At 39.8% G+C, this 25146-nt stretch overlaps 1 protein-coding gene across 1 annotated transcript in view; it reads right to left on the bottom strand.

The window, feature by feature from the left end:
- Positions 1 to 7612: 7612 nt before the first annotated feature.
- Positions 7613 to 25146, bottom strand: part of GAK (cyclin G associated kinase) — a 66843-nt gene continuing 49309 nt past the window's right edge. The window contains exons 21-28 of the mRNA XM_086479059.1: positions 24628 to 25101; positions 22478 to 22648; positions 17171 to 17305; positions 16686 to 16805; positions 13115 to 13327; positions 11544 to 11692; positions 10030 to 10206; positions 7613 to 8443 (exon numbers count right to left, since the gene is read on the bottom strand). Of these exons, the coding sequence (XP_086335185.1) occupies positions 8342 to 8443; positions 10030 to 10206; positions 11544 to 11692; positions 13115 to 13327; positions 16686 to 16805; positions 17171 to 17305; positions 22478 to 22648; positions 24628 to 25101 (1541 nt within the window). The 3' untranslated portion in view covers positions 7613 to 8341. The remainder of the gene's footprint in view (positions 8444 to 10029; positions 10207 to 11543; positions 11693 to 13114; positions 13328 to 16685; positions 16806 to 17170; positions 17306 to 22477; positions 22649 to 24627; positions 25102 to 25146) is intronic.

Below are 25146 nucleotides of genomic sequence, written 5' to 3'. Positions count from 1 at the left end.
ACAGGCTGCTATACACACCACAGTACACACAGTATTCTGCACAGTTTCTGATGCCATTTTTAAATCCCCCATTTGCTCTCGCTGTTTTGTTTCTTCTGCTCAATACTGAACTTAAGGCCATGCTATTTCTTTGCAACACATGCCTACCTGGTGTAACTACTTAGTTGACATCCGCCAGCTTGACACTGCTGGATTTCCATCTGCTGTGGATTGTACTCCTAACTCAGTCTTTCTAAATACGTCAGAGTAGTCAGAGGCTTTGTATATGGCAAAGAAAGATGCAACTTACTAATGTTATCCTTCTTCGTTGCATCAGTAAAGGACTGGAAGTAGGTATCAATACATTTTTCAGCAGCTTTGCACATTAAGAGTAAACAGATTAACAGCAAAAGTAGCAGCATGATCTCTATGGGACACAGAGAGACTACTCAGAGAGAAAATTTTAAAAGACCTAAATATTAAGTTCCCATAAGCCCATCAGACTATTCAAAGTAGTAAGAATAATATGAAAAACATCCCTGGAAACATTCAGCATAAGGTTGGATGGGGCTCTGAGCTAGGTGAAGATGTCCCTGCTTACTACAAGGTCTTGGACTAGATGACCTTCAAAGGTCCCTTCCAACCCAAACCACTCTGTGATTCTATGAATGCTGGAGAAGGGGTAGTCGCTGCTGGGACAGTACTAGCAAGGTGCCTAGAAGCATCTTTTGACTCCATGCTCTCAAACAAGACTGGGGGAAGCAGTGTCTTTTATAGTTGTGAACAAGTCACTTGGTGACATTGACAAAGTTTCTTTAAGAAAAATAAAAGCATAGCAGTGTAGGTTTACCACAGGGGATCTGCAAAGAGAAGGGTGGAAAATGGGGAGGAAATGGGAGAATAGATGGGCATGGGGGATGGGTGGAATAAGCATGGGGCAGCAAAGAGAAGCGTTAGCAAGCTGAGCAGCAAGCACAGCAAAGTTCTGTTAGGGAAAGCTCAGGGTTGGGGCTTCCACTACCTCTCTGGGCAGCCTGTTCCACTGTTTCACCACCCTCATCATAAAAAATGTCTTCCTTCTATCTAGTCTAAATCTACCCTCTTTTAATTTAAAACCATTACTCCTTGTCCTGTTGAAACAGGCCCTGCTGAAAAAATTGCCCCAATCTTTCTCTTAGGCCCCCTTTTAGTACTGGAAGGCAACTATAAGGTCTCCATGGAGCCTGCTCTTCTCCAGGCTGGACCACCCCAACTCTCTCAGCCTGTCCTCGTAGGTGAGGTGCTCCAGGCCCCTGATAGTCTTTGTGGGCTTCCTCTGGACTCGCTCCAACAGCTCCATGTCTTTCCTGTGCTGGGGGCCCCAGAGCTGGACACAGCACTCCAGGTGGGGTCTCACCAGAATAGAGGGGCAGAATTATCTCTCTCAACCTGCTGTCCACGTTTCTTTTGATGCAGTCCAGGATGCGATTGGCTTTCTGGGCTGTGAGCGCACATCGCTGGCTCATGTCCAGCCTTTTGTCTACCAGCACCCCCAAGTCCTTCTCTGCAGGGCTGTTTTAAATCCCTTCCTCCCCCAGCCTGTATTGATACCGGGGATTCCCCCAACCCAGGTGTGGGGCCTTACACTTTGCCTTGCTGAACCTCATGAGGCTCACAGGCCCACTTCTCAGGCTTGTCCAGATCCTTCTGGGTGGCCTCCCATCTTTCAGGCATGTCAACCACACCGCTCAGCTTGGTGTGATCTGCAAACTTGCTGAGGGTGCACTCAATCCCACTGTCTCTGTGGGACACAATGTCCCTGTGTCATTGACAAAGATATTGAAGAGCACTGGTCTTGGTACAGACCCCCGAGAGATGTCAACAATCTTTATCTGGACATCAAGCCATTGACCACTACCATCTGGATGTGACCATCCAACCAATTCCTCACCCACCAAACAGTCCACCCATCAAATCTGTATCTCTCCAACTCAGAGAAGCATGTTGTGGGCAACCATGTCAAAGGCCTTACAGAAGTCCAGATAGTCAGCATCTGTAGCTCTTCCCTTGTCCACTGATGTAGTCACTCCATCACAGAAGGCCACTAGGTTGGTTGGGGAGGATTGGCCTTGGTGAAGCCATGCTGGCTGTCTTGAATCACCTCCCTCTGTTTTCCATGTGCCTCAGCATACCTTCTAGCAAGCTCTGTTCCACAATCTTCCCAGGCACAGAAGTAAGGCTGACAGGTCGGTAGTTCCCAGGGTCCTCCTTTCTACCCTTTTTAAAAATGGGTGCAAAGTTCCCCCTTTTCCAGTCACCTGGTACTTCACCTGATTGCCATGACTTTTCAAATATGGAGAGTGGCTTGGCAACTACATCAAACTATTCCCTCAGGACTCAGGGATGCATCTCATCAGGTCCCACAGACTTATGTGTATTCCCTCACGAACTTGCCAGATCTGCAGTCCATCACCGTATGTCCCTCTCCTCCACCCTCCCTACAGGCTGCTCATTCCTCCCTCCTGCCTCAGTCTTGTCCACTTGTTCCAGCCCTCCTTCCCTTTGACTGTCACACAGCTATGCAAAAGCATCTCTTGGGTGACAGGACGGCACTGCATTGCACCAGGTCCTGTGCAAGAACCCCTCACAGCATGATACAGGCAGCCTCAAGAAATTCAGCTGCCAAACCACAGAGCACACTGCAGGGACTCCTCTCCAACAGGAGAAGAGAGACTTCTGAAGAGACACTTGGTTCCTAAGAGGTTCAGTCAACCTCAACATACTAATGAGAACCATTTCACTAACACTTGCATATTGTTCTGCAAGAGGCAGTGGAAATGCTTTGGATACTCAGGTAATTTTTCCCTTGCTAAAGAAAGAAACGAGCAAAGTAATTTTGTTTCTTTTAATTGATCACTGGTTAAGTCATTACATTTAAAAGCGAAATACTCTGTTCAAGGACATGGTGCCAAACATTAAATCTACTTTTAAACAAGGCTTAATTTTACTATGTTACCTTTATATACATACAGGTATAATTTTCATTTCACTAGTAGCAAAAGTATTCAGTACATTGCATTTCCTGAAAGATGGCAAAAAAATAGGACTTTACTATCTGTTTTGTCCTTCCACACACCCCAAACCAGAAAAATCACAGGTATATAAAGTACAATCACAACTACAGGTAGGACCTCAGAGCAAGCTAAGTCCTTATCAGAGATAACAATCACTTCTAGAAACCTACATTGCAAATATACAGTACATTCCACTAAAGAGTTTTGGGAGTTCTCACAATGCCTCTTAATCCTCTTTTGGTAATAAAAGCTTCTATGACAACATGTATCCTTCATAAAAATGACTGAATTTATATTTTTGGGGCATATGTTGTAAGCTTAATGCAGTCTAAACTGCAGTCTACAATAAGCTCACCCAAACAGAGAGCAAGCAAGCATTGCAAGATTCATGAGGATCACAACCACAGCTCAGCTGAGTCACCCTTTGCTCCTAGTCACTGGGCATCTGGTAGCTAGAGCTACTCTGCACTAGGGACAGACTCAAGGGCTGGGAAATGATATATTCCTTCTACAGCTTTCACAGGTAACCACCTGCAAGTTCTTGACAGAAAATGTCAACTGACTCATAAGCACGGGCAACTTTACAAGACCTACTTGAACTTATTTACAAAGCGTTTGTTACATTGCAGTTGCTGGACAATTAAGAACAGAGCTAAGGAGCAACAAGTTTTCCACATTTACTCTCCTCCTGAAGTATTCCTGTGAGCAGCAGGGAATGCAACGGCCAATGACTATGCAAACATACTGCCACTGTTGGGAAACTGCAGTCTGGCCATGGGAGGTGGAATGGTGCACGTAATCCAGCAGTCCCAAAAGGCAATCAAGACTTCAATTACGCTCAAACTCTGCTTTGGTTTGCGCAAAATATTAATCCTGTGCATGCAGCTTTGAGATGTAGTCTGTATTCAGGAAGGAATTGTCACTCTCTGCTCAGCAAAACAACATTGGAGGAACTTGCTAGTATTAACATGAAAATGCGAGGTAAACAAGGCATTATCCATGAGCACAAGTTAAAGGTGCAATAACAAGGACTTGCCCACTGTTCCAAGGAAATGTATGTCATCAGCACTGTTGTAAGTTTTCCATTCTGTACTTGCTGAAAGAGGCTACCATTGATTAGCAAACTATCTGAACTTTACCCAAGTGACAACACAGGGGAACTTTTCCTCCCAGGCTTAACGTCAGGGAATCACTGCTCACTAACAATATTGAGCATAACCCCATAATTTAATATGAATGTTAAGTGCTTAACTGCTCATTTTCTTTCTCTTCACTGCTGTTAAGTTCCAGGAAATCTGACAGCACTAGGAAACACCACACAGGCATGCCCAAGGTTAAAGACACCAACTGATTTCCTCCAACATAGTCAAAACATGTCATTCTTCTTCTTGCAGGTTCTAGCCACACACCCTCTTAACACCAATTCTTCACTGATCTCTATTTTAAAAGTTAAGTTGCTTGACTTAACTTGCAAATCTAACAGCAATGTAACATAAGCAAATTAATCCAGAAATAACTAGTGGAAACCTGCCCTATTATTTTATAAGCCCTGCTTTACGGCAGCTTCTTCTGGAAAAAAAGAAAAAAAAAAAAAAAAAAAAAAGACAAGCACTTGGTACTGCCACTTGTCTATAGCCAGTCAGTAGTACTTCTAAAAGGGCTGGAAAAGCAGGCTACAAACCAGGTTCTCTCTACTAGTCTAGACCTGCTTTTAGCAGAGGTAGGTAGGAATAGGTCAATGAAGAGAATTAGAAAACAACATTTGAGGTCTGGATGTTCTTCTCTACTCTTCCCTTAACCTATGTTGCATTTTCTTTGCTCTTGCAATAACCATGTCAAGCACTTACTTTTAAGAACTGGATCCTGGTAGCCTGCAAAGAAGGCATGGTATTAGTCAGCTGTCATTAAGAGACAAAGGAACTACAAACTTGGGCCAAATGGCACTATGATTTACTGCAAGAGTCAATAAGATGCTTCACAATAGAACTTCAAGCTCCACATGTGAAGTCTGGTAGACATAACATCAACTACTGGCAACACCCAGTTACCACAACCTCAAGCTCTGTAGTCAGCAGAAGCAGGTAAGAAGTCTAGCTTTCAGATCATGATTTCACTTTGACATTTCAAAATGTAACTGTGCAATGAATAAGCAGCACAAATGGAAAACATACATTTTAAGCCCAGAAAGAATTCACAGTACCTAATCAAGTCTCAGCTTAATTTTTCTGTAGCCTATTCTAAAAGCTTTTCAGCTTGTGGACATTAAGAATACAGCTACAGTTAAACGTGTGTGTAACAGTTTGCATGCAGTCCTATGCTATACAGCAGACAACCAATTAACAATGAAGTACAGAGCATGAGAAAGGTTGAAAAGCCCTCATTCCCCCCGCCCCCCCCCCCCCCCCCCGCCTTTTTTTTTTTTAATCATTTTTTATTACTGTTTTAAGATTAAATCAAACAAAACTTCCGGACTTTTTCTGCCAAGTGACCCTCTCCTTTAAAAACAACATGGAGACTCAATATATGTTTACATATAATTTATCTTAACTTCCCTCCTCCCAGATTCCTGTAACTAAAAAATTTAATATATAAGCCTTACACTATAGTAGTTACACCTTTAATGGTCCTCATGCTGCTTTACCTTCTAAAGAAAACAAAACTTCAGTTTACTATGTTCATATTCATCACTTGAATTTTTAAAGTTTGCTTATCAGGCCTTACTGAAATCGAGTCTTGTATGCAACACAGCTAAACAAGTTACACACATAAAAAAAACCCCAAAATCGTTTCATTGTTGAGATTTGAGTTTATCAAACTGAGCCTCTCTCAGGTTCTTAGCAACAGAACTCAACTATGTACAAAGGAGCAGGACAGAGGACTCCCCCAGTTCCCCAATGAGGACCAGAGCTGATTAAGCCACAAAAATAAGTTGAGGGGTCCTGTCAACCTGAGTGAAGTTTCAGTAATCATCAAATGGCTTTTGGAAGAATCCACAGTGAAACTTCATGATTTTCCATAATTTTAAAAAGGGGGAATCAATTTCAAGAGATCTTTGGTTCCAGATAGAACACTTGCACTCATGTTTCCCTGGTCACTTAAAATCACACCTAAGGTTCTTCGCTGCTGTTAAAGAAAATTTTGCAAACAAGAACAGAGAAATAAAAACAGATAAATGTAGACATCACCCAGAAAATGCTACCAAACATACAAAGCAGATGAAGATATTTTCCTCTCAATTTTCAGTTCTCATTTTTTTTTATACAGATATTTCAAGAAAAGACCAATTAAAAATGTGTCCCTTAAAATTAAGTAGTTCGTATGTGCTGAAAGGAACATGCGTTTTTAAAGTAGTCGTTCCTTACTACAGGCAGCTCCCTCAGAAATGCTTTCTCTCTCAGCTGTATATAGGAGTGCAGTCACAGTCATATATCTGTGTATGTCTTTTTAAACCTATTAGTAAGTGTCATTTGGCCAAGAACTGTAAAAAGCCATGCAGCTCTCTTAGCAAACCTATCCATCAGCAGATGCATTTAATTTCCACAGATGCAGACCACACATGCAGAGAATTAACCAAGTAACCCAAGGAAAAAAATATTAGCTCTTACTCTAAATCAAACAGAAAGTTATCTGCTTTTTTATGAAGAAATCTATTTAGATTTAAGACTGCTTCAAAACAGTAAGTGAAATACAACTGCAGCCATGAATAACATGTCACCTTCCTGATCCATAACTGATCCTGGCTTCCATCTTAAAAAAAAAAAATCACAGTAGCTGAATATACATACATAAAAACCTTTTATCAGAGGTCAATAAGTAACTCTGTTAGATCTGAGCTTAGAGACTACGAATGGCAACCTGTGTTCACAAGTCTCTAACCCATCAGCTCTCAGGCTTGCATGGCAGTGGAAAGCCTCATCCAACACACTGCTCAGGTGGCTCATTTTTTCTGTTCAGATGTTGCTCAGCTGAACAGTTACCTCTGATGATGGTACAGCTTCCCTCTTCCCTCTCTGCAAAAAGTAGAAAACAGCAAGATGATCAAAATATCCCTTTGAATGCCCAGCTCTAAGAGAGAGATTGCTGCCAAAGCTTTAATACCACAGTACTAATTTTAAACATTTTCAAGCTTGATATGCAAATTACATTTTGTTATTACACAGAGTTTAACAGTCATTGGTCATTTCCATTCATTCACCCCAGAACTGGTGAAAAACTGCCTGCTGAATAGGGATGAGATAACATGGCAAGTTGTGTGTCTACTCATCTTGCACTAGCCAGTGCATGGAAGGTAGGTGAGCAGAAATGCAACAGGCTATCAATACACCCCATATTTTCACATACATTTATGTCATGCATATCTCAAAAATACAGAAGTTCAGACAAGCAGCACAATGTGTTAAAGCACTTTAAAGGTTCTCCAGATGATAAATAATGTGGTATTTACTGAGAGAAAAATGTTTTGTGCTTACAATTCAAGTTTCAGAATAACATTATTTCTACCAGAGTATCTGAAGCCCGATGGAAGGAATGTTCCAATGAAATTGGAAGCAAAAGACAAAATTTAAACAACTAGGAAAATATGCACTGGTCAGAGTACTGCCTTCCAAAGGTTCATAATAAATAAAAAAACAGCAGGAACATGCAGACCTTAAAGATTTGTTTCTAGATTCACGATATGTAAAAAAATTAAAAATCAGTAACAACCCTGGCTGACACTCCCACATTTGGGGTCTTTTTGGCTAAACAACTGTTACTTTATTGTAAGAACACAGGTATTGTCAGAAAACATTATTTACAGAATGATTATCAGATTGATTACATAAAATACAGATGAAAAGATACACCTTCAGGTTTGAGATAAGCCAAGCAAATTCACTGCTGATAACTAAAGCACTTTGAATAAGGCGACAGACACCGAACAGCAAAATTGAATCACAAAGCTACTGAAAGTAAGAGACAAATTGGTGAAGGTAGAGGTAAAGCAAAGATCAATGAAGCTGGAATGATTTATAATACTAGTACACCAGAAATCATGGAGCTTCATTAAAATTCTGTTTTAACATATATAAAACCAAAATGAAATCTTTACTCCCAAACTGTGATTTCTCGAAGTACTGAGCAGCTGTTTTCTTAATGCATCTGTGTAATGCTTTGTACTCTACATCTTACAAGACACATCACCACATTTAAGTGCATGATTAGAAACTGTGCTGAAATAATGGAAAAGCACTTCAAAAATGATAGACGCAGTAAAGTCACAAAAATGCTCAGCTCCAGTTTTTGGAAGTAGCTCTGTAAAAGGTGAAGTTTTAGAAAAGTGACTTCGATCCCTGGTTTTCAAACTCTGACCATGCATCATTCAATTCCATGAAGATCATTTTGGCATACTGCTCATAAGGTTGTCCTGTGGCCTGAAAACAAACAACATATCAGAAGCATAAAAACATTAGGAATTACATGACTTAGCAAATATAAAAGGGGTAAGATCTTTCCTGTCTCATTCAACAACTTTAGACTGCCGTGCGAATATAATTGTGCAGACACACAGCTCTCTTCAATCACACCCAAAGTTTGCCAAGAGTATTTTCAAAGCCAAAGCTTTGTTTTCCCTACATTACTTCAAACTTTTAATGCAATTAATAAATAACTGAAATTTAGTAAAAATAGTTTTCCAAGCTGTTCTTTTCATAAATATTTTTAGTTAATATTAGGTAATGATCAAATCCAGTCAGTTTTGGAATTGCTTCCTGACAGACCTTGCAGTAATGTACAAGAATAAAATTTAAGCACTATTTAAGATGACTCCTTTTGGATGTGACTTCCTGGACAGAAATCTGTTGCTGAATGTGAATGACATTAAGATTCAACATTAATGACAAAGCACTTCCTGTGCATTTGCCTCCATACTCAAATGAAGACAGTACACTACCAATTCCCTGCCTATTTCACAGCATCCCTGCTTCTAAGGCCAACCCAACCCCCCCGGTTAGTAACGATCCAGTTCCACTAGATGAGTCATTTTAACAGGTTCTTTCCAACAGAGTATCCTTCCCCTTCTGCTGCTTGGCTTTTGCCAGCTGCAGTACCTCATAGACACTTTTAGGAAGTGCTTTAACTAAAGTGGCAGAAAAATGCCTCAAAAAGACCTGTGTTCTGCCACTGATGCATTAAGGGGCTTACAGAAAGCACCAAAAAAGCCACCACAAAGGTGGAGGAAGCCACATGGCCAAGAATAGCAAAGGATGAGGAGAAGAAAAGAACGAATAATGTCTTGTTTCTCTGTTATGGGTACAAGACGACATGGGACTTGGACTTCTCCTCACTGAGACACCAGTAAAGGCAAGTCTGAAAATTCAAACCAGGTATATTCACTTATCTTTGTATTTAAAACACAGCCTAGAGCGATGACTCAGAACAAGAAGCTACCTTCATACATTGGGAAACTAAAACAGCAATGGAATGCATTAAATATTTTAAAAAGACAACTGGATTGGCAGTCATATTCATCAAGTATTTTTCAATTGCTAAGTAAAGCAAAAGTAAAGTTTACTTTTTCTAGTTCTTAATAAAGTTGCTTAGTAAAGCAGGTTCAGCAGGTTTTTCCCACCAGTTTTGCTGTGGCAGCCTCTGGGTCTTCATATACTGGTAAGTAGTCCTCAAGTACTGAAGTATCAGCTGGCACTACTCAGCACTAAACCTGCCAGCAGGCAGTCAGAACTCAGCACAACTGACTTCGGTGCTCAGTACAACCTTCATGGAATCTATCATCTGTTAACATTTATCTGCTGAATTCTGTGCTGTGTCAGGATGACAAGAAAAATCCTGCACTACTTGAATGCAGTAACACTCCAAATTCTGAAGACAATGGAAGCAAAGCGAAGAGCACCTAGGGTGCTGTCAAGAAGCAAGGCTGCAGCATCTGTCAGTGACTAGTACGGTGCAGTAAAAGCAGTTTGTATTCCTTCTGAAGGAAAGAAGATCAGAGGAACATCCTCACCTTATCTGGATGAACTACAAGCACTGCTTTCCTGTAGTACTTCTTTACTTGTTCAGGAGTTACTAGATCTGCCATGCTGACTGGTTTCCACTTATTTTCCCCTTCCCAAAGCACTGTATGAAGAGTGGATATTAATGCTCTGATATTTCTCTCCTTTCCTTCAATCCATTCAAGAATCTGGGAAAAACAGAATGTATAGAGCTGAATGCAGTACTGTAAGCATTTTCAGTCTATCCAGAGACATAACCATCACTCTGTACAAGACCACAATATTAAGACCCAAGTACAGTTGTCTTGGTGCATTTGCTCTCCAAGTCCAACTGTCTTACTACACTCTTCTTTCTGGCACCCAGACCATTAGCCACCCAAAAGTGATACTTTGCATCTGCCACTAGGGAGTAGCTCATTGTTATTAGCTTATCATAAATTCAGTCATTGCAAGGGAAATTTCTGAGATAGTTAACATACTACAAAAACCTGTAAAATCAGTGACAACAGAATTGACAGGAGTACTTAAAAACTTAAATTCTTACTTGATTTGTACAAAAGTTTCAGATTACATATATAAAGTTAATGTTTACTTAAGCAACCTGCAAGGATGCACAAACTAAAGTGTTCTTTCCGATATCCCCATGAAAGGTGATTAGAATAACGAGCCATTTCAGACTTTAACAGCAATATTCAAGCCACTGTGATATAGTGATACAGTGTCTTCATTGAACACTGTGTTATGCAATATGAAAATCTCTGTCCTCTATCAGCAATGGGTATGGCAAATAAAAATCTCTATTTATTTTCGTTTATGGTGACTGGTGTTAAAAAGGTACCCATGCAAGCTGTGCACACTCTCTTCAGGTAAGATACTGTGAAAACAAATTTCAGCATCCCTCCAAAGTTTGTAAAAACTTTTCTAAAGCACCGTAAAGACCACAAAACTGAAAGTATATTAATATGTGATATTATTAATGAGAAATACATAAAAAAAATCTGAACAGCTGATCAGGTATCACCCCACAGACTAGTTCTATAGCCCATCTCCAGAACCACATCTTTTACTAATGTTTTAAGACAGCAGTAGCACTTGTTAACTGCTAAATGCAAGTAAGTGGCCACCCTGAAGAGAGCTATTTTCACCTGCCTGTTTTTTAAAGTAGAGTTTTGTATAACCAGCCAAATCCATCTTTCTTAAGGAGGCCTTTGGGAACACTAGAGATAAAGAACAGTTCCGGCTTCAATAAACAGGCTCAAACAAGAAAACAGGTTCTTAAATTCTCCAAGCTCAGCTGCAACAGGAAGCGTTCCATCCACACACTTTTTGTGCTATTGTCTTCCGCTTCATTGTCAACTGACTCTTGTTCATGCTAATTAACTTCTAAGTCTTATGATTTAAATACAGATAAAATTTCATTTTGCTTTATTAGTTTGCTCTGTTAGTTGTACCTTCTGCTCTATTATCAGCAGTTCTAAGCATAAGCTCAGATTTTCACTTAAATCAAAATCACTGTTAAGCAAACCTTGAGTTTCAAGGGGTCCATATCTTTAGACATTTCTTGTTTCCTCATCTCAGCAATGGTCTTTGGTCCTTTTTTATCAGATTTAGCCGAAAATCCTTGATTAGATAAGAGATCCTCAAAGTCATTTTCAGAAACTTTTGGCTTCTGACCTATGAAAGAAGAAAAACATTAAATGAAAAGTTACATATGAGAATACATTAAGGGGGGAAATATATTGTCCTTAGATACACTTGCATGACATTTCCCACTACCATGATAAATATCCTTTAGTGGCTGGATGAACTCCACAAGGCTAACAGGATAGGAATAAAAGGGATCGTTGACAAGCTTTCAATCCAGAGCAGATAACCTCACGTGCTTACGTGTGGCTAAATACGTGCATGTCCTCATTTTTCCAAAGTGCAGTAGATCTGAGGGAGTACACATCTACCTATTAACGATTTTGGAAATGGTTCCATGTCTCCACTATAAAGTCATTCTAATTGCTGTGTAGCAGTTTTTCAAATGACTGTATACTCAACACTCTAGCCGAAAGTATGTTGTCAACATTTAAGTATGTTGAAACTTAGGCAGAACAATGAAGGAATAAAACATTAACATGAACAGTCATTACAGAACCACCAAGGTTTAGAGAACTGTAGAATAACTGAATTCTGAAGAGGCCTCTGGATGTCATCTAGTCCAATTCCCACTCAAAACAGGGACAACTAGACAAATTTCTCAGATCCTTGTGCAGTTGAGGTCCACCTGTTTTCAAAGATGAGAAATCACAACATCCCTTGCCCCGTTTCAGCATTTCATCAAGCTAATAGAAATTTTTCTCCCTGTTCTCTGATCAGACTTTCCTGTGCTGCAACTTGTGCTCACTGCATCTCCATCCTGTCACTTCTCTCCAGAAACAGACCAACAGAATCATTTCAACTTACAGAATTACCTGCTGTTCATTTATATGCCAGTTAAAGGGAGGCATAATCCCACTACTAAAACAGCAGGAAAACAAAATTCTCCATGAAGGTTAATATAGAAGAGGCCACACCCACCCCTATACCGCTAGGTTTGCCTAATCAGTTGGAACATCTTAAGGGACTAGTTCCGAGAATGATTTCACCTGCTCCCATCCCTTAAGAAACACAAGAATTTCCAGTAAGTTGACCCTCAATCTTTCTTAAGACTAGCTACTATTCTTCAGCTAGGAAAAATGTTGCATCCTTTTACTTTTACCCGTGTAGCACAAGTGGACTACCATGAAGCAACACTATCAACCATCTCTCCCTAGATAGATCAAATTTACGTTTCTAACCCAGCGATACAAAACCAGTACCCATGTGGATAAGTGAATATAGCCTTGAGTCTTTATGCCCAAACTTGCAAATATTTAGGCTGTGCTCATCTCTGATATTCTAGCATAGCTATGCATAAGCAGGACAACAGATTTGCCAAGCTCTTCTCTGATTTCTACTAGATATAACCTAAACATAAATAAAAAAATGAAGGTACAAGAGTTTCTACAGCTAACAGCACATCTGACTAACTTCAGAGGCCATTATAAGTAACACCTTCAGAAAACTTACCAAAGCTTGGGGTTCTGACTCCTCTTTCTTCTCGTCCTCCAATAACACTGAAGTTTACTGTGTAATTTGGTTTAGCTGTTGTGCTGGATTTAGTCTGGGCCTGCCATGAAGTACTTTGTGGTTTTGTGGATTTCTGCCACTGATTTCCCAGCTTCTGAGATGGAGCAGTCTTCTGACCAAAGCCACTACTTGAGAGTCCACCACTAGAGGAAACTAACAATAAATACTAAATTAGTTGTTCAGCTCAGTATCTGTCACCTGTATAATATAAGAAAGACAGTTTTGTCTTCACACCAAACCACACACTTTACAGTGATACCACTATACAAGAGAAAGCGTAACAGCAAACTGTGTGTAAAATAAAGTAACACGGCTCGTTAACAAATAATTTGGATGGCAGGAGCTAGAGCCATTACCAAAAGTCTTCCAGTCTCTCACAACTCAAGTTCTCAACTGTCAGTTTTAGCAGAAGCAATCACCTTTGTCTGATTGGCCAGGAGGCATGGGTAAGGCCAGAAAATAATTCTGCAGTGACAGTAGTTCCGCCTCCCAATTCATTACACTTCAACATCTGTTATACACAGAGGACTCTTAAAAACTAACTATATGATCACAAAAATGTAATACATTGAAAATATTTTCAAATGAATGCTTTCAAAGTCTTTAGTGATTTCTTGCACTACTGTTTAAGAAAGATGAGAGATTATATACTGCACATCAGTATAACAAGGCACTGAAGCCTGCAGGAGACACTGGTGTGATCACCCTGGTGTGATCTATAGGCCTCTGTCTTATCGACACAATATTGACTAAGATTTTAGTATCCCATTTCCCTTCATTAAACCACTAGAAATAACACTGCTTAGCAGCTTCACCTGCTACTTTGGGAAGAACACACAGGGCCTTTTCTCCACTCACTGTAAATAAACTGAGCAGAATGAAGTTCCAATCTTAAATTTATTATTCAGCTTTTTGTCTCACTGATGAGAATAAACTTGAGATTTTTTATTCTAAACCAAGCCACCATTAAATTGCCCTTGATTGACTTCCTTTGGAAAGATTCCTAGAAACTCAGTTCCCTTGACAAGTTGCATATAATGGGCGTATACCCATCACAGGGAAAAAAATAGCATGATTGAATTTTGACACATCTAGATTTTTTGCAAGAGAAACATTTTATACCACACTTAGGGCATCCTAAAACAGATTAAGGCCTCTTCATGTTGGAAGAATTCCCTAAAAATGACAGAATATGAATTCAAGACTGGTGCTCAAATATGGTTACACACCTGAAGCCAGACAGGAAGTATAACATGAATGAAATATTGACACCTCAAAACCAGAAATCCTTATCACTTGGTCTTGAATGACAAACTTATGATCTCATCTACCTATTTCTTGGAAGAATGTGAATTAATATTTGCCTTTCCACATACATTATTAATCCACTGCTGATTAGAACTTAACTTCCAGCTCAAACACATCCCAAGCCACTTTAAACTTACTTGTTCTCATTTCTATTTTTCCCCCATTTTACTCACCCTAAAGTCTCAGAAAAAACACCCAAGTTTATCTGGGTATGCACAGCAATGTAAACTCAGTTTTCTTTTTTAAAACTGGTTCCCCACACCTCAGCTCTCCTGATAGCTCTCTTGTAGCTGCTGCTCACAGTTACAACAGCTTACACAAGAAGGTGTCTCCCTGGGGCCATGTACAAGATAACATACTACACCTCTAAATACCACACCTGATAAAACCTAGTATTGCAATACAACACTTGATAAAATCGGATTGCACTGTTTTTTCATGAAAGCACCCAATCGCATAGTCAACTCAGTCTTCCATCACTTCCAACTCGTGAAATTAAAAAAAATAATCCCTGTTACTAGTAATAGTACATGATCTCACACACTGAAAAATAACCTCATCCTACTATTCTTTCAAAGCATTCCATATTCATTATTTCAGTCTTCAAGGCCAACCAATTCTTCCTGTAGGACAAGCCTACACCTCACTATCAGCAGCAACTTTTCACCACACTGCTCCTTTCGGGTACAAGATCATTCCTAGAATCAAGGAGTCTGAGAACAACTATCACAGAACTCTATTGGTATCCTACCACTGGCCTAATACACTACTACTACCTTTAGCTATTGTTTCTTTTCTGTTTATATAGCATTCCCAACTAAGGAGCTTTCACTCTCATAACCTTCTTCCAGAATAAAGACTTGTATGTGAAGGCCAAAAAACTATGAAAAACACAACACCGAGTCTAAACTCCAGTTCTTCTAACTCCCTGAAAATTCAGTTCAAGGCTGAGAAGGTTAACCAGCACATTGACATCTGGCTACTTCTTAATACAGTCATTTTTCCTATTGAAAATTAACTCAGACTAGTTGATCTAAATCCTGCTAAAATCAGTACAATTTCTTCCACTGGTTCAGTGTGCTATACCTGCACCTCTGAGTCAAAGATAATAAACTGATTTACTGTCACACCACCTATAGATTTAACAAGTCCATCTCAACCTGGATTAGAAATTTTTTTTGTAACTGCTTACTGCAGAGCAGCCTTATTGGTACCGCTTCAGCACTAAAATTTTGCAAGTAATTACGCACAGGCAACATAAAGAAGCCAAACAGCATATGTTACCTTGTGTTCATTCCAGCAAGGTACTTGATTCAATACACAATGCTAACTGACAAGGGAACAGGATGAAACCTGTCAGCTCCAAGCTAAGGGAAAAGCACATTTCTGCAATTCAGCAACTATAGGCTGTTCCAAATCATTCCTTGGACTCTTGGCAGCTAGTCACATTCAACATCTACAAATTATCCATTTGCTATGGCAGTGTGGTCCCAAAATGCAAGGACCTCAGCTCTTTTCATTGCCTGTAGTTTTTTCTGCTGTTTGAGAATGCTGCAGGGCTAATTCCCGAGTTTGGGCTGAATATAACATCCTGGCACAAGTGTTACTCTGCAATGTGTCTCATCTTACATAACTTCTAGTGCACACCACTGAAAACTGACAAATGTTCATAATGCTCATGGTATTGGTGTACAAGTAGGGGCTTGATTTGTGCTCATCTTACAAACATGACAGATTTGAGCAGCAGAGCTATGAAGGCCTACTGAATTTAAACAAAAGTATTGAATTAAAAGGAAAACAACTGTCACTGGATCTAACAAAGAATTTAATCCAGTTTTCATTTTATATCCTTCACAGCACAGTATCAATCAATGCTAGATAAGAAACCTCATGCTCAGTTACTGAATCAACAACCCCTGGTTTCTCTTACCTTCTCAGCTAGATTCTGAAGCATTAAGTATTTATACTGTTTCTGAATCACAGCTGTGGTTATCTTCTGAAATATTACTCTAGATGCTTCACACAGTCTCTGTAAAGATGCAGTCTTTTCTTGTTACTTGTCTGCTCTCAGAAACTGCCTCAAGCTGGTTGTTAACAATTAAAAGACTTTCCTTTATATAAGCTATCAGTTACGTTTATTGGTACAAGAAGCAAATCAATCCATAGAGGCATTAAGTGTAGCCTCTTACAAGTAAGATCTTACCTGGAAGACCACATCCAAGATTGGCTAGATCAGCAAAAGGATCAAAGTTCTGAGATTTAGCCTGGCTGAAAGAAAGACCTGAAGACACACTGGATTGGCTCACTGTGCTAGAGGCTTGACCTGTATAATAAGAAAATATATTATGTACTTGGTGTATCTGGAAACAGAGAGAATGAATAAAAGTACTATTTCCACACCACCTCACGTAAACCTCCCCAGCATTCTACTCCGTGACATCTTTCACAGTGACAAGAATCACCATTACTATAGACAACGGAAACTATTTGGTTCCTCTGCCTTGAACTTATTCTAAAAAAACTATACAAGTGCCTTACCAAAGAGGCATTTAAGTACAAGAGCACAGAGTCCTTTAAGCAACAAAGCAAAAAGGCATGAAGACACATTCAGCAGCTTCAGGTGATTAAACTGACCAAGTCTTGAGTATTCCTTATTCCTTCTAATGGAAAAATTTCATTTCATAATACCTTCAAAAAGAGGCTTCAATTGTGGTGACACTACACTGCTGGTTGCTGAGGAATCTGCCCAAGAATCCCATCCACCTAAGAGATCTGGGTGGCTTGTAGAAGATGATATTTTAGGTGGCTCTGGTGTCAAATTCCCTACAGCAGAAAAAGAGATCTTTTGATTATTCTTTTAAGAAAACCATCACAATAATGGATGTTTCCCCAATACCAGTAGAACTGTTCACCACATTATCAGCTACAATGGCCAACTACACGGCTTGCTTAAATTTCTCCATAACACAGTCACGCAGTCTTAAACAGGACTGAGAAGGTTTTCATCACTGGAATTTCTCCATTTGTATTTGAAACATCTCATACTTTTCATAGAGAAGGTATTTTCATGCACAGGCAATGCTAGGAATTTAACAGCTCAGGTCACTTAGGCAAAAGGACTAGCTAAGGCGTGGCTTCAGGGCATGCTGCTGTTGCAGGTAACTAGAAAACAGCACTGCTTCATGAAATAGTGCTCTGTATCACTCAGCAGTCTGCGTGCTACACAGGTGAAGCCAGGTCACTTTGAACTGCAGGTTTGTTTACCCCAGGCCTCATAAGACAAAGAGAGCTCTTGACAAACTCATTTAGATCCTTTTAGGTTCAGTACATGAATGAACGCACAAAATTAAAGACCAGAATACAGGAAGAGTAATCTTTTCTGGGAAGAGATTGAGAATCACTAGCTCCAAGGATAAAAACCGCTTTTCTACGTGCAAAGCAAAACCCACCACGCCAATTGAAAACAGACAATGAAACGCTCACATTCAAAAGGATGCAAAGGTGCTTCCACTAACCTCTAGAAAGTGTCACATCCAACACAGGGTTATAACTGCCACTCCTGATGCTTGCAAATTATTCCCCCCTTTCTCACTCACACACAGTATGAGGCGAGTCATCCTCAGAATGAGAGGTTCTAGGTATGGAACACTCAAAGTTGCATGCCAGCTCTGAGCACTCCCTTTGAGCACAGCTTGTAGAGACTCACAGTGAAGCAGGACAGCTTTTGAATGTAACCACCCCCTCAATGCTATGACAACAGTCAGTGCTACAGGGAGAGATGATATTTCAGCAAGAACAGTATGTTTAGCAGTGCTCTAAAACATTTTGAAGACCTAGAGTTCGGAAAGCTAACTCAGCCATCTTTACAAAAATAGCAACATTTTGATGCTTTGGATGTTTTGACTACTATATCACACCTTTTCACTTCTCTCAGCTTCTCAACTTTACATTCTGAATATTGATGCCAAATCATAGAAGCTTTTTTATCTTATTTGGGGAAAAAATTTGAAACAAATCAAATATCCCCTCCATCACCTCAGTCCACTAATTCTATTTATGCTTAGATCTTACAGTTGCAAAGAGAGCCCATCAAATACTCTGCAATAAATGTCTGCCAAGAGCCTGTATTACAGCAGTCACCTCTGCTGCGTGTGAAGGAAAACAGAGTAAAACTCAGGAAATAGCTGCCAAAGTCTTTCGGAGGTATAGTACAATTTTCAGCCCTTTCTCCAGACTCAAGCCTCATCTCCCTGTCTCTGAAACCATGGGAGAAACAGTACATATTTGCCCTAGTAGTCATGACCCCAGCTATCTGCTACACAGCAGTCACTAGCTGTAAGTATCAAACTATCCAAAACTGTCTCTTCAACGGCTTAGAAATTTGCTGTTACCATACCAAAATGTCAAGTGGGCCTTGAATTAACATTAGTAAAAATTTTTAAGCTAGAAATGATTTTGGCTTATGATCTCTGCTATTACAAGTTGTTTTGGGGTTTTTTTTTTGCGTGTGTGTGTCTTTTGGGGTTTTTTTTGGTTGTTATTTTTTGGTTTTTGGGGGGTTTTTTTGTGGTTTTTTGGTGGTTTTTTTTTTTTTTTTTACAGTGGAATGAAGAAATTTACAACCACTTACAGAACTATGATAAAACCAAGTTGAGAGAAATAAAAATAAACTATAGCTGAATGCATCTGAAAGATTAAGAACACACTATAGGAATCAGGTGTTTTATAACTGCTGTTTAAGAGCAGACAAGTTCATCACCTCCCCCACCCTGAACAAAGCAGGGAGTAGCCTACTGCTATGTACAGCAGTAAATCCACTATGAATAGTACAAGCTCACATCATTCACTACTTTTATGAGAAAAATCTGATACAATGGAGTACAATGTGCAAAATACTGAACAGATAAGATGTCCTCCTGGAACTGTTTATTCTTCTGCTGTATTCTTTATACTTGTACAACTTGGGCATTACAATAGATTTTAAAAGAAAGAAACAGCATTACCAACATGATACTCTGATTTCTACATATTCTGAAGAGGTACAACAAGACCACATGCCGAATCCCCCACTTTTGTAACCTGGGACACTAGAATTCCATACAGACACATTAAGGGAAAGGAGTAGAATATCTAAAGAAGGGGTAGAAGATGAAGCATAGCTAAATATTCTGGAAGCTGAAGCAACTGAGATAATGGGCAAACAGATCCATACCTGCTTGTCCCCCAAGTTGTTCTTTAATGCACATATTTATAATCCTTAGCCATACAGCAGTAAACCACTTGAGGTCAGGGCATAGTTCTTTACTAACACCGCTCAAACCAAGCTAAGATGTAAGAATAAGTTGGTGGTAAACAGATCACACTTTCCAGCTTCCCAAAATATGAGACCTGCATTTTGCTATATCCTACATACAATTTCACATTAGGTTTTCTTTATTTAACCTGTCATGTCTACAGGAAATCCTTTAATCACAGAGGACAACAGGATTTTCTGTGAACCAAGAGGCTGACTTAATATGATGCAAACTTATCTAAAGCCAGACAGAACACTGTCATCACAGAGTCTATCTTCTTCCGTACTTGGCTCAAATGTTACTAACAGGTGAACATTGATGGTGGTCTCCTTGAGGTCTGAGCACTCCCTTTGAGTAAACATTTAGAGAGCAAAAATTCTCATTTATCTATTTTTCCAACTTAAATTTAGTAAGTTTAGTACATAAAAGGGTTCTCTGTCATGTAGGGATTGAAGCACCTCTGATATGAGGACAGGCTGAGGGTGTTGGTATTGTTTTAATCTGGAGAAGGACTGGGGGTGGGCAATCTTATCCATGCGTATAAATACTCAATGGGAAGCAATAAAGGCTGACCCAGACTCTTCTCAGCGCTTCCCAGTGGAAGGACAAGAGGCAACCGGCACAAACTGAAACACAGTAAACTCCATTTAAACAGAATAAGTTTTTTCTGTAAGAATAGTCAAACACTGGCACAGGTTGCCCATAGAGGTTGTAAAGTCTGCATCCTCAGAAATAATAAAAATCAGCAAGGACATGGTCCTGAGCAGCCTGCTCAACTTGACCCTGCTTTGAGCAGGTCAGCTGGGTAGTCTCCAGAGGTCCCTGCCTCTGGAGAAAGATATATTTTGGCTGAGATGATGCTACACAGATCAGTATTGATCAAATCTTCTACTGAACATAAAAAAAGTCATCATCTGTTTGGTAACCTCATGCAGTGACAACAATAGTGTCATAACGAGAAGTGGTATAAAACTGGCAACCATAAAAGTATCCAATTAAAACATACAGCCGTTACTGTATCTATGGGACAGAACAAAAATACAGCTAAGGAAGCAGCAAGTGATCTTCTCAGCAAATCAACCACAGCTGGAATATAATGCTTAAGTACATGGTAGAGAGGGCAATCAGCTGGCTAGCCTTTTATTTCAAGGGGGAAGCCCTCATCTCAGCCAGGCAAATACTGCATCTATCTTTATCATTTCTCTCTAGCTAACACTCAGACTGCATCACCCACAGGCAAGGTCAACTAGACAACTGTCCAACAAGGAGGGGCAACTCAAAAATCACATGCAGTAAGCTCTGGGAAGAAATTGGTCCTAGACTAATGGTAAGGAATGTGATACCACCATTCCTAACTACCTCAAGTTTATAAGTGGGTGTCTGCAGGGGTGGCCTCTGTGAAAAGAGGCCTGGGCTGCTTCATGCCCCACACAGCTCCCACAGACCCATCACAGGACACAGCACAACCCCTCAGCCAAGACAGTGGCACCTCTGGGAAAACATATGGAAGAAAGGGTAAAAAAAACACTGCACAGCAGCTCTAAGGAATGAGAAAAGTGTGAGAGAAACAGCTCTGCAGACACCAAGGTCAGTAGATAAGGAGCTCTGCCAGAGCAGAGATTCCCCTGCAGTCCACGGAGAAGACACAGTGGAGCAAACATCCACACTGCAGCCTATGGAGGACCTCATGCAGGTGGGCATGTCCTGGATGAAGCCACAGTCCATGCAGAGGAGCCCATGCAGCAACAGGCTCCTGGCAGGAGCTGCAGGCCCTGCGGCACCCATGCTGGCACAGTGTCTTCCTGAAGGACCATACTCTGTGGAAACCTATGTTCTTGAAAGACTGTATCCTGTGGGAAGGACCTACGTAGGAACAGTGCAGGGATCAAACTGCAGAGAAAAGCTGTCACAGACTGAACACAACTCCCACCCCTGCGGAGAGACCCATGCTTTTCTTTGGAAGTCACGTTTGAAAAGCAACACTTCTGACACTACCACTCACCACTTTTGCAAGGGTATGTTTCTCTTTAAATGAGCATGCTTAGAAGCTCTATTTAGTAACACTTTGGAAATAACATGCTTAGGATGGAGATACGGGAAGACTGAATATATCACAAAGCTTTTTGCTTAAAGATGAATAGATTTAAAAATAAATGTGTGAGGAAAAGGCTTCACCAAGAATATATCAGCAAAATTAAATGAAACAAATAAGATTAGAGTATTACATAATGTAGTCCTTAAGTATATTACCAGAATGCATTCAGGTCAAGAAGGTCCAAGCTAGCCTCAGCTTGCATTTTAAGAACTGGTTAAACTATAACTTGCCTTGCTCATTTCTTTACCAAGGCTTCCAGAAAACTTTAAAATCTGAATACAAAATAGCATTCTGCCATCTAGAAAGTAAGTTTTCAAGCACTTGTGTACCCTCAATTCTAAGAGCTCTCAGAGGAAACTCCAGCTCCTAACGGAAAGTTAGCAATGCTAGAAATCCTCTTTCATCATAAATATTTATGATGACATTATACAGGGAACCTCGGATACTTGGTGCATTTTATCTGCATTCCCTGAACACTGAGCTAATTAAAACAGCAGTCACAACAAGTGGATCTATTAAGACACTAATCCACCTTGACTAAGCTGAAAGACAAATGCACAGAGCAGCCGAAACTGCTGAGAAACACAACATCAGAAGCACACTTACCTAATTTTAAGAAATCCGAGCTGGAAGAAGGTGGAAGTGAACTGTGTGTGGAAGGAACTGTACTAGCTGTAGATGTTGAGCTTGGATGAAGAAAGTCCCCAAAGAGGTCTGGACCAGACAGGGCTTGATTCTCTGAACTTGATGACATTGTGAATGGGTCAAAAGGATCAGCTAAAAAAAGAAGAAAACAAAATTATCTTACGACAAATTTCAGAATAAATGAGGTCGGAAAAGCCTTATTCCTCTGGGGGCACAGACAAAAAGTAAAGTTCATATCGGTAACTGCAGTAGCCTTCTGAGATTTTTTTGTGGCAAAGAGTCACCATCTGCCCCTTCCTCTAGACATCTGCACGTTCATGATGGTACAAGTAGTATTTCAGCCATACACAATATGAACAGCTATGTCTTCAAACACAAATCCTTAAGCAAGGCTGCATATACTCAGTAACATCATTAATTTCATCTACGTAAGACACACCTTAAATCTGTGTGGTCATCCACACACAAACAGAAAAATTACATTCGTTAAATGCTCTATAACACCACACCTCCAAAGAACTTAAACAAAACAGACTACTAAACTACTAAAGCACATCAAGTAAAACATTCATACTACCACTTTGACTTGAAGGCATTGGTGACTCTGGGACAGAAAGCACGTCAGCTCAAGAATGAAAACCAACAGAAGCAAGGCTTTCAACAGGTCTGTAGTGATCACAATGAAGAAAAAACTAACTGGAAGAGTATTTATAGTCAGCATGGAGTAACATGTGACAGTCAGCTGGAATCATGGCTCGAGATGCTCCTTTTTCTACTGCCCTCTAGAGTCAAAATCCTCAAGAGCCCAGGGACTCCTGCCAGATTCACTCAGAAACTGAAAAGAAGGAACAATCCTGCCATAGTGCCCTAGCACATCCTGAGGTGATAACCACATTGTACAGGACTCAGTAACACTTCAAAAAAACAAACCCTGGACTGTCATCAAGCTATCTTACTATAGCATAGCATGTACACAAAACCTCAAGCACAAGTTTGATGTGCGAATTGAAATTCAACAGTGGCCAAATATTCTCACTTCCACAATTATCTTTCTCTTATCCAATTCAAAGGTAGAATGAGACACATACATGACTACTTCCCAGGTGTTTCATGGAGTAGATATAAGAAAGGCATAGTTAAAGAAAGATTAAGTAATAACACTTCTCTTTGATAGAGTTCTGCATATGTAAAAAAGGTAAAGTGACTCCTCATTGACCACAGTAACAGTTCAATACTAAATTGCTTCAAAAGAAAGAAATACTGGAAGTCACCTAAATGCTCTACAAAACCACTTTGCAGCTGTATGTAGATTAAAGATTTTGTCTAAATTATCTTTGTGCAAAGCAGCTAAACCTTGTAACAGTTTCCCAGATTATTTGGCTAATATTCCCAAAAATCTTACTGTTAACTTCAGTAAGAATTGCTGTTCCTAAAAGATTAGTTACAAAGAGCTAACTATCCATTCGTAAGAGGAAGAGAACCTCTAAACAAAAACACCTTATTTCAAATACCAAATAGCAATACAAACCTGCCAACCACATCAGTGAAACCAGCATGAAAGCACCTTTTAGCAGTACACCTTACATTATCCTACTGATTTGAACAGTAATCTACAGGATTTCCAGTTGCCTAGCAGTCTTATGTGATAACCAAAAATCCCACACAGACATTTAATCAGCACAGCTTTGTACCACATTTAATGATATTGCTTTACATAAAGTGCAAGAAAGCAATAAGCTCCAATTCCATGCCTCAGTAAGAGAAATAATTTACACGTGGATTTAGAAAATGATCTAGCATGTAACATTTGTATGGGAAAGTTATGGATTCTTTAAGAATACTGAATCTCATTTAAATTCAAAATTTGATACTTTTCTGTTTACATGATTTAAGGCTAATAGGATATTGGCCAAATAACAAAATACCAGGATAATATATAGCAATTTCTCTCCTTCATGCACTAAGAACACCTACTCTATGCAGAGTCTTGCTATAGACCAACATGCCTGCACTGTACCAACCAAAACACAGTATTCATTTTCTAAGCACAGTGCAAGACACAGTTTTTATCTACTGGCCAGCCAAACAGTACCGATATTAAATTCACGTACCTGAAGACATCGCTGCTGCTGAAGACATACCCTGAGCAGCAGCTGGACACTGACTGCTGAAAAAGAAATCTGTTCCTTGTCCAAGAAGATCTCCAGTGGGCTCTTCTGAAATCTGTGATGCATTACCCACAAAGAGATTGTTCAACAAGTCTGCATTACTCGATGAAGAGTTTATTTCTGAGATAGGTTGTTTCTGTTCTGGTGAAATATCAGAGTCTAGTCCCAGTAGGTCTACATTCTCTTCAGGTAGAGGTTTTTGTAACAGTGCAGATGGAGCTTCAAAATTGGCTCCAAAAAGCCACTCTCCTTCTGGAGTAAGAGAGTCTTTTTCATCAACAACTACTGCACTTTCTTCAGCTGGAAATGTAGGGAATTCCTCATCTGAAGGATCACTCTCCTCCCTGTCATCAGATAGTTGAACACGATCATTTTTACATGAACTGTCCTCTATTCCACTTTCCGGACTTTGTCCTTCTTGAATAAAAAGAAGATTTATATTACCAGGATTCTTCTGCCAAC

The sequence above is a fragment of the Leptosomus discolor genome, chromosome Z (genome assembly GCF_034619465.1).
Source record: "Leptosomus discolor isolate bLepDis1 chromosome Z, bLepDis1.hap2, whole genome shotgun sequence".
Classification (NCBI taxonomy): domain Eukaryota; kingdom Metazoa; phylum Chordata; class Aves; order Leptosomiformes; family Leptosomidae; genus Leptosomus; species Leptosomus discolor.
This window is presented reverse-complemented; position numbering and strand designations above follow the sequence as displayed.